Genomic DNA, 10,368 nt, shown 5'->3' with positions numbered 1-10,368 from the left:
AGGTCAGCTGCGTCTCCTAGGCCATACAGTAACAGGAGGTGACTAAAGGCTGTCTCAGCCCTCTGTGTCTGCCTGCCACAGTCACTTCAGCAGGCCAGTGTGTCAGTCCACTGGAGGAAAAGTGCAAACTAGACTGTCACTGCTGCCGTCACAGAGTGACAGGGTCACAGAACATCTCACGGGAAGACATCCAGGTGTGACGACTTTAGTAGAGGATATTGCGCTTTGGTGTCTCACAGCATTACTGGATACACATTTCTCTATCATGGGTGGTTAGTATAGACAGTTTAGGAGCTGCTTTACTATTGATAGTCTCCTCTTAACTTATTGTTACATGTGGTGACTGTTGCATGTGATCCAGCTCCATCTTGTATATAGAAGACAGCTTTGGTATTCATTAAGCACTGATTGCTCTAAAGAAATTATATCATGCAAAGGGCTGACTGAATAACAGGAAATGTGTTAAAAATACAGTAGTCCTGTAGTACCAACAGTTTACTGCTGGTATATTTTTGAGGCTGGAGTCTGTATTGCACTTGATCGGTGAGGTGCTCTTTTTGTCCGCCCATTTCATGAATCTGTGTTTGGCCTTCTCTTGGTGAGTCATACACAATTTGAGATTATGAAACAGATCGAACACACAGAGCTGGGGGTTACTGTCTATTTATAGGTATGATCTCATATCCAACTTTTTAATCCTGCTCTTTATGCCCACATAACACCACAGCTCGCAACACACAGCGTGACGTAACAGGTTAGTGCCATTTCAGATGCGTTACAGCATGTGTTGATGATGATATATGACTGCTAATCTTCCAGCTAGCATGAGCATCTCTGCAATGTTTAAGCTGGTGGAGCAGCGCTAAAGCCTGTATTCATTAAGAGGCCTGAAGTGTTATGGAAGGGTAATCACTGTAAGTATTGAAGAGTATTTATAGTATAGTGTTTATATAATTATTTGTAGCTCCACATTTATGCCATTGCATGAGTTGCGTTTGGTAAGTTAATGATAAAAAAAAAAAACATAGAAAGAGACATATGTTTGATTATGTGTTTTATTGGTTTACATACTTGCTTTCTGTCACAATAGTGTCCATCACAGTTAATGCTTCTGTTGCCTTTTTTGCTGACCTTGCTCTCTACACACACACACATGCACACACTCAGGCACACACAGAGACACAGAATCTTTCATCCTAAAGAGAAGGTCAGTAAATAAGAATACTGATGCAAATATCATGGTCATTCATTATCAGTGATGTAACGTATTCACCAGTTCTCAACATCCCATCTTTCAGGTCGGGTGCTTCTCAACAATCATGTTCTCAAAAGTATGTTGTTGATGACAGAATGACCTCATGATCAAATTAAATCTTTTAATTAAAAAAAAAAATGTTACCATGAAGACCCAATCCTGATTACTGTATTTGCATTCAACTACACAGCATATATTTCCAACACTTATGCGAAACATCCTTTATAAAAACTAGCCTATTTATTAAATATAGAACAATTTTCAGGTAAGCTCACAATTTGCTGATTAATCTGCTGAGATTACATAACGCCCTTAAAAGCTTTCAGTGTGTCACTGCTTCATGTCATAGGCATTGTCCCTGGCAGTATGATAAATGGTGGATATATATTATATTGATATGCAACTAAATGATTATTTTGTATAAAGCTAAGACATTAGGCCTTATTGTCTCTCTATGAACTCCGTCAAGACAATCTGTTAGTACAGCACTCTTTGTTTCAAGCAGGTAATATTTCTCAATAAATAAACATAGATTCCTTCTATAAAACTATATCCATTCATAAAACTCTCACCATGTAGTTTTTCATTCTCTTAACCAGTAAAATTCAGAGTTGTTCTACACCTTTAAGCTGGCAAGATCAATCATGTGATACTATGCAAATGAGAAACCCTCCACACAATGTGATGCAAAGATTTGATTGGCTGAAACCTGTGAATGGGCAACGTTCATGATTAACATTCATGTCACAACACTGCAGTTTCATTCAGTCCTTGGTTACTCTTGGCTGGCGCTATGCCAGACAATGCCACTTGAGGGCGCTCACATACAGTATAACCCAGCAGTGTGCCTTCAATCTATGCATAACATGGACTCATTTCATGAGGCACCGTGTCAACATAAGAAACGTGGAGATATGGTGTAAAGGGATAATAATCTGCTCTACAATGGAAATGGGCGCTTCAACCACTAAAACACATCCACACTGCAAAAATCACTTTAGAATTCTGCGCATTTAGCTCTATGAGTGACTCAATAAATAAATCAATAAATTACATACATTCAAATTAGTATTAGTACTACATTACCTGTTAGTATGATAGAACACAATTCCACACCATAAAATCTGTGTTACAACATTTGTGTTACGTCATTTTTCAAGCTATGCGATTATACAGTTAACCATTTCCCTAGTCAAATAGCAGCAAGAAACCCTACAGCCTACAAGTGGTCAGATTCAAGTCCCCCTCCACAAACTAAGCACCTCACCTGATAAACTCTCCCTCCGCAAAAGGTCAACTAGGATGACAACTCAAAATGATACATTCCCAAATGGCTGATGTGGAAAATAAACTGAATGTCGGAGAAAGTAAGTGGCTTTTAGATAAATTTATCTGTCTATAAAAATGACCTACATGCATGTCCTGATCTGGCAGCCCTCAGAATAAAACTATTACACTGTCTTTTCCTTCTTCCTTGTCTCCTTTCCTTCAAGACACAAAAGCTTTGTTCTAGGGAATGAAGAAAGACAAGGAGAGGCAGACACTCATTTATACACTTAGATGCATCTGGGCCTTTCATAATACACTGAAAGACCCTCTGTGAATACGTCAGACCTTCTAGTAAAAAGCTGACCTAAATCTATACACAGTGATTTATTGTAACTATGACCACTTTTGATATTAAAACACAATCTGAAACTTGCAAATGTGTAGTCATGTGCCTTAAATATTGTCTGTAAGTTTGCTTTTTTCCATACCTGACTAATCTAAAAGAAAAATAATAAAATCACAGATAATATCAGAAGCACAAGTCTGTCCATTTATCGAGAATATAGTCAAACTCGACAACAACTATCATGCCATTTTAAATGTATGGTTATCTGACAGGCATAAAGATAGTCATGATAATATTTCCTCACTTTGTGTGGTTGAATACAGTTATCTTTCCGTATGATTTGATTGTCTAGAAACTAAAACTCAGAGAGAGAGGCACCAGACTGTAAGGAAGGACAAGTAAAACAAACCAGTAAACAAATAAAGAAGTCTCTCTATATAAATATAAACTCTAGAATTGTCTGATAACTATGGAGTTGGTCAGCGCTTGATCAATGTACACAAATATAAAACGGCAGTCCTGGAACAAATATTTGTTCTGACCTAGAATCAGCTTTAGCCTCCCTGCTTTTATATGTTTGCCACAAGGCAGGAGAGATAAAATTAACCCCAGGTCAGTGTCTAAAAGCAACTATACCAGTCTATAAAATGCGCATAAAAGAGAGAAGGCACAGAAACACAAACCCACCGTGGAGTGGGGGTGGACTGACAGCAGCAGTTTTTTTGGGAGCAGACTGGATGAAGCTGCAGGTCTGCTGGCAGCAGATGGGTTGCTTACAACTTGCAATGTCTGGAGAAGAGCAGAGATTTATATATTTGCTGCCTCGTTTTCATTTAGTTTGTTTTGCAACTCTACTTGGATACGACTGAGGTGTTCGCCTTTCTTCTGTTGGTCCCAGCCTAGTTATGTTTGTGACCACAGACTCATATCAGTCACCGCCAGAGTCACATTCAGTGGATGATAAACCAAGAAGAGGTGACTCAGTCGTTTTCCTGAATGCACCCTTGTAGACAAAGTGGCTTCTTCGTTTGCTCCATTGCTTCAATTTGAACCTGCACTGACACGGAAAACTGGTGTACGGTTCAGTCCAACAGCAGAACTGATCTACACTTTGCTTTCCTTCATTTTTTTTTCTTTCAGATCAAAGTGAAAGGAGAAGCCACTTTATGCTACAGATAAGATGCAGTCCTGTTATTATACACTTCATTCTATTTCATCACACCTGTTTTCTCCTGTGTTGTTTGATTTGCTGCCTTTGACTCGGCAGGTTTCGTCTTTACACCATCCGGCTTGGCCACAGTGATATTTGCTGCCACAGCCCCTTTGCTTTCACCACTCTTCTCCTGTTTGGCTGTGCCTCCGGTCTTGCTGGTGCTACGTTGTTGAACAGGGGTTGTTGTTTTTACAGGAATGGGTATTTTCCCCGGGGGTAGATGGGGATCCTCTCCGATGTTGACAGTGAGGTTGGTGTAGAGGGGCTCCAGCTCTTTGGAAAGGAGCTCATAAGTCAGAGAGTTGAGGCCGTCAGAGCGCCAGTTGAGTCTTGTCCTTTTCAGAAGGTCAAATCTACAATGACAAACAGGGTCAAGCTTTAACAGTGCCACATGAAAAAAAAAACCTCTCCATAAAAGTTAATAAAGTGCTCCTGGCATTGAAGAACAGTGGTGGTTTATTATAGTTGAGATATATTTCCATGTGAATGTAGCTTGTGGCACTACAGCTGGTTTGCAGGATCTTGTTTTCATAATCAGTAAAGTCTTTCCAAAGCATTATGGGCAGGAAAAAAAAATAATGAGAAAACTAATTGTTGTACCCAGCAAAGGAAAATTGCCAACCCCACATAACAGCAACAGCCTGTCAACAAAAAAATTAAACAACCATTATTGGAAAAACTCAACATGCTAGGGGCGTTGGAGATGGAAAAGATTAAGCCAACGAGGGGAGGACAATAATTCTGATGCCTGTCTCTAGCAACGGGAATGAAGCCAGGACAAAAGCTAGTGTTGTAATATGAGTGTTAATTTGCCAGTGTCAAATGTAATTTGTCGTTTTACAGTTTAAAAATATCCCACTAAAGTCTCTACATCATTTTTGTGTGTGTGTGTCCATCTGTACCTGCGTGGGTTCTGCTCATTGCCTCGGTCCCCTCTATGTTTGATCATCTTGTAATGACCAATGGCCACTGGAGGGCGTACGATCTTCATGCCAGACAGACGCACTCTGGATAGGGAGCACACAACAGGAGTCAGCAGAAACAGCAGATTCTCAATCAAAAGCATAAATCTGAGAAACTTAATCCCTGCGTCAGAATAATATTAGATCAACAAAGCCTTGTGCTTTACTATTCATGCGATTTTCTATTACTCAAAGCAATAGCACTACTCCATCTAAGTATCTAGAGAATTGTGGGTGACTCATGAGAATAACATACTTCTATGTGAACTATAGGCAGTGGAAAACTTTGTGGTTCCCTTTTCCCATCTCTGGTCCTTGTGTACCACTCCAGTCATCTAAGGCAATCAAAACATGTAACTAATGTTGTGATCGTCCTATATATATATGATACATTTTTCAAGTTGCAAACATCACGCACAAAGGGCAAAATATTACAGAAAGTTTAATGTAGTTCTGCTTTGTGCAAGCTTCTGGATTTTGATTTATCTGATGCATTCAGTGCCATAAGAGATTGGTAAATGTTAGAGGAGCCAGAGAGCGGAGAAAGGGGACCGCAGCATAGAAGTGAGAGGAGTCGGAAAACTGCCTGAAAACTCCGAAGCACGCAGCCCAGCCCAACTCTGCTAGTTAATCCATGCGAACATACTCACTGAGCCCACTCCAAGAGACACACAGCAAAGCCACAGCGGTGGGAGGGGACGTGAAGATGACAAATGATGTTAAGACACATAAAATAAAAGTTAAAGAAAAGGAAAACATGTGGTACTGAAACTGTAAACATGAGAAAAGGACGAGTGAGTAGAGTAAAAGACAGTAAAAAAAAAAGCACAAGAAGTAGAGAGGTTGAAATGGCCGAGCATGTAGAGCTGATGCTGAACACCCACGCACGTGTCACATGCAGTTTACAGTTCACTCTGTCATCATGCAGTGTGTGTGCTCCATTCATCCTCTTTACCTGGCAGCAATGTCATCATCCTCCCCGCCCCAGCCCCAGTACTGGTTAGGGAAGCCATTCATCTTCATATACTGGTCTGGGGTCACTGCAGACACCCCACCAAAATACTGTGGGTACGGCAGCCTGGGAGGGTCACATCACCAATGTACAATCTTGAAAATAATGTCTCAGGGCAATGCGTTTTATATAGAAGTCACATCAACACACAAATTCACTCTGTGCGTCTACCTGTATCTGAACTTGTCCATGGCCACAGACAGGTGTGTGGGAAACTGTTTGTGGCAGGTGTAGGTGTTGTGGTCATTCTCAGGCAGCAGGTCAACATCGTGCAGGAAGATACAGCTCCAATCTTCATCTCTGAGGGCCTCCCGCACACCAACGTTCAGCAGCTTGGCTCGGTTGAAAGTACCATTCCCCCACTGCAGTCGTAAACAGAGAAAGTAACACACACACACAGGAATGTGTTCATTTTAAAACATGTCTTAAGAGCTCATTCACTCATTCTGATGGCTAAGGAACACAATTTGAGGTCACTCTGCGGTCAAAAAGTATGACTGATAATATGTAGGATGATCAAAATGAGCCGACAATAAGTTCATTGGGAGAGCACACATTTTTTACTGTTGACAAGAAGAACAGCAATCATATGTTATTATGGTTACAATTTTTCTACATGGTAGCCCAGGAATGCTGGCTACACACATTAAGGCATAATTACTGTAGTTTTAAAGTTGTGCAATAATGTGGTGTTTGTGGACCCCAAGACGAATAGCTTCTGTTTTAATGAAGCTAATTGGAATCCTAATAAATGAGAAATTAGATTATAATATTATTATAAATTAAAGAATTTGGCCGGTGATTTTCTATATTTTTCTTATTGTCAACAAATCTCATGTGGAGAGCCAAACAGACAATGAACTCATTGTACTTACAAGTACTGTCCGTGTATCCAAAGCCTGATATGTTGAATTCTTCTGTGCCACAAACCTCCATTGTTGTCCAAAAAATATTAAAAACACGTCAATGAGCTACACCGCTGCACTGGGTAACATGTTCCTTCACCACCAAAATTATCATCACTAGCTGGTTGTGCTACATATCACAACTTCTTGACTTTGTACTGAAGTTTTTTGAGAAATTTACAATGTAGCACAAAGCCAAGAGGTTGTGATATGTAGCACAACAAGCTAGCGAAACACTGTAAACAGAACTGCGTTCCTGCACAGCTCAGTGGCATCTGCCGTACACGGAACTACTCTCTGGAGACAAAAAAAGTGATTGTTGTTATTACTCTTTGGAGCCGTTTCTAAACATATTGCCATGACCATAATCTTTGTAGCAAAGGAATACGTCACCCAGTGCCTCAATGTGGCTCACAGACGTGTTTTTAACTTTTTGGATAAAATGAAACTCTACAGCACAGACGAATAAGATTTATCAGGCTTTGGATACACACACTTACTCACTTACTTGTAAGTAGGATCAGTTCATTGTTAGTTTAAAGAAAAATAGAAAATTGCCAGCTTTATCCTTTAACAATTAGCATTCACTGATTAACTTCCTCTGTCAGAGGTATTACACCAGTATAACACCAATAAAGAGTGAGAGTAATAAAAATAATACTGCCAAGCAGCATTATAGCAGTAATATAACCATGTTATACCAGTATTACACCGATGTTATACCAGCATGGTAACAACAGTAGTACATTAGTGATATATTTGTGTTAATAGTATGCCAAGAATATGTGTGTTACATCTGTGACACACCAGTATACACCAGTGTCACACAGTATGAAATGTTAATGCAATGAGTTTATCAATGAGTTATAGTAGCACAATAATATGCTTTTGCTCTTGGAGAGAAACACAATGAAAAACATACTGCCAGGGACATTTTCACAAATCAAATGACCTGCTGTACTATGTAGATGCTGTAGTGGATCTGCTGCCTCTGCAGGAAGGGGTGGAGGTGATAGAGGAGGGCACGGAGGTGGGTCTGCCGGTTCCGATATGGTACCACTATCGCAGTGTGGTGGCGGGGTTCACAATCTGGAGGCCGGTAGCGTCCGCCTGGCATCACTAACGGGTTCCTCTGTCTGATATCCTCCAGTGACAGAGGAGAGGAAAGATGCACAGACACAGGTCCAACTGGAGGAAAAAGAAAGTGATCATTGAAGTGATATTGATTGTCTGGCTTTTGTCCGACCAACAGTTTAGCAAATTACCACGCAATCGTTCACTGTGACTGTGCAGTATACACATATGTTACCTATAACAGCATACACTTAGCCCTGCTCTCTCACTCACCCAGCAGCGGGGAGGGGATCTGACAGTCTTTCAGTGGTGGTCCGGTAGCAGGGGGTCCAGTGCCGGAGTTGCGAGGAGGGGGAGGCGGCACTCCCAGATGACTGAGGTTGGTGTAGACGTCGTGGGGTCGAGAGTAATCAAATTCCGGCTCTGTGGTGTGCACCAGGACAGACACAAGTCCTTTGAAGCCCCCAAGGGAGAAATAGAGCACAAAAGCAAACTGGAAGCCCACCAGCAAGGCTAGTGTGCATGGGGAGTCCAGAGAGCGCCCACAGCACGCCATAGTAAAGTAAGATACGGTGAAATTGCACGTGGGGGAATTGGATGGATTGAGGGATGGGAGGAGCGATGGGGGGGGGGAAGCAAGTGGCAGCTGGGTGAGGAGGGTGGAGGAAGAGATGGGAAATGAGCAAGGAGAGGCAGAAGGAGAGGAGGGGAAGGAGGCAGCGCTGAGTGCAGGCTCAGGCGTGCAGGAAGGGGCTGTCCATCGTTAGGAATGGGTAGTAGTGGTGGTGAAGCTCAGTCAGCACTGCCATCACCTCCTGACCACAGATATCACTGAGAAGGAAGAAGGAAATTATTGTTGGTAAAGACAATCACTGCTAGTCATTATTATTGTATTACATGAGTCGTGATGTGGTACCTTATTTTACACAAGACTAATTAAATCCTGCCCTGGGCCAGGAAGGGCTCACTCCACCTCTCTCCTCCTCTTCCTCCTTTCATCATCATGCTTTCCGTTAAAAAAAAAAGACCTGAAGGAGTAAAAATGCACCAGCAGATTTGTCTCAGCACCACTGTGTAGTCTACTGTAAGCTAAAATAAGCCGGGGAATGACAAGCAGCTACAAACAAATGTCATGTTTGCTTCTTTATTTAGAATGGCTTATTTTCAGCAGTGACATTTCCATGGGGCATATACTATATGGAAGAGAGGCTCATGCCTGCAGATCAAATTAATCCAACATCAGAGTTCCCCCTTTTTTCCAAACAATTAAATGCAGTAGCAAACCCTGCCGTTATCATTGGATGCTGCTGATGAATTTCATAAGACAGGAAACAAAATATGATAACTACCAAAAACAGATCAGACCACAGCTGAAACAGCGCCACGTTTATCAATACAGGGAGCCTTCCATCCAGTTGATTAGCCTACCAATATCTGTCGTTAGGCCTATACAGGAAAACGTGTGTTTTAAAGCGAAAATGTATCGATAACATTTAATCGAGAGGATCGCTGGGTACAAGAATTCACCTGTCGTCCACAAAAGCTGCTTCTTAATTCTCAGATTTTAATTCTAGGCTGTTTACAAGCTCTGTTGCACCAGCCGACTCACCAGCACATCCCTGCGACATTTCAAATCCATCCCCCGGCTTCCATTGAGAATCGACGGGCCGCTGCCACCAAGTAGACGCGATGGACCGAAAGATAGGCCTACCGTTTTTTCCTGATGCTGGTCGCTCCTCCTCCTCCTCCTCCTCCTCCTCCTAATCTCTCATCTGAGGCGAAATCTCTCCGTAGCTGTTTAGAGACGGCTGCAGACGCTTTCACACGCAAGAGCATCGCCGCATATCCACCCAGTGTCAACACAGGCAAGTGCGCTCTGCCTCGCCGAAACACGGCTGTATCATTGAGCCAGATGGGCAGGGGCGCACCGCGGTGACGCACTGAGCGGCAATTTTGAAAATGGAAAAGAAATGATCATTTTCATCCCTGATGATTTATATTAATCATAATAGTAAATATGCATAGATATATAACCATATAGAATAAAGATTAAAGAGTATTAATCTAGATGCATCATGCTTACATACAGTAGACCTACAGTTATGTCACCTGACATAATATTGAACTATTATGAAGTTCAGAATATCAGCTGAAACGTAGCCTTATATTCATCTGAAACATAATAATAAATATGCAGTCTGACTCTGTCCCTTAAAGTTATATAACATTATTTACACTATTAGTTTGTATTTGTATTATAGTTGTTTTTTTACTGTGCAGATTTATGCTGCAGATTGATTACAGATTTCAGCCTGCTCATCTTTTTTTCTCC

General features: G+C 41.4%; 1 protein-coding gene across 3 annotated transcripts; it reads right to left on the bottom strand.

The window, feature by feature from the left end:
* Positions 1–1,037: 1,037 nt before the first annotated feature.
* b4galt3 (UDP-Gal:betaGlcNAc beta 1,4- galactosyltransferase, polypeptide 3) lies at positions 1,038–9,941 on the bottom strand. Of its 3 annotated transcripts, none has more exons than XM_067592369.1 (8): positions 9,646–9,941; positions 8,953–9,064; positions 8,310–8,867; positions 7,915–8,150; positions 6,229–6,419; positions 6,001–6,123; positions 4,986–5,090; positions 1,038–4,436 (listed from the first exon to the last, which is right to left on the bottom strand). In XM_067592369.1, the coding sequence occupies exons 3-8, from the start codon at positions 8,590–8,592 to the stop codon at positions 4,079–4,081; spliced, it is 1,296 nt and encodes a 431-aa protein (XP_067448470.1). In that variant the 5' UTR covers positions 8,593–8,867; positions 8,953–9,064; positions 9,646–9,941; the 3' UTR covers positions 1,038–4,078. The 3 variants fall into 3 exon arrangements, with proteins under 3 accessions (XP_067448470.1, XP_067448472.1, XP_067448473.1); XM_067592371.1 differs by having other exon boundaries at positions 9,748–9,941; XM_067592372.1 differs by lacking the exon at positions 8,953–9,064.
* Positions 9,942–10,368: the final 427 nt, after the last annotated feature.

Source organism: Thunnus thynnus, chromosome 6, assembly GCF_963924715.1.
Source record: "Thunnus thynnus chromosome 6, fThuThy2.1, whole genome shotgun sequence".
NCBI classification, from domain to species: domain Eukaryota; kingdom Metazoa; phylum Chordata; class Actinopteri; order Scombriformes; family Scombridae; genus Thunnus; species Thunnus thynnus.
Note: the sequence above shows the minus strand (reverse complement) of the source record. Positions and strands in the feature narration are given on the sequence as shown.

Coding starts and splice junctions, on each gene's coding strand:
- b4galt3 (XM_067592369.1), bottom strand. CDS start 8,592: ATGGCGTGCTGTGGGCGCTCTCTGGACTCCCCATGCACACTAGCCTTG. Junction 6,124..6,228: donor ATGGACAAGTTCAGATACAG/GTAGACGCACAG, acceptor TGACCCTCCCAG/GCTGCCGTACCCACAGTATT. Junction 5,091..6,000: donor GATGATGACATTGCTGCCAG/GTAAAGAGGATG, acceptor CTCCCTATCCAG/AGTGCGTCTGTCTGGCATGA.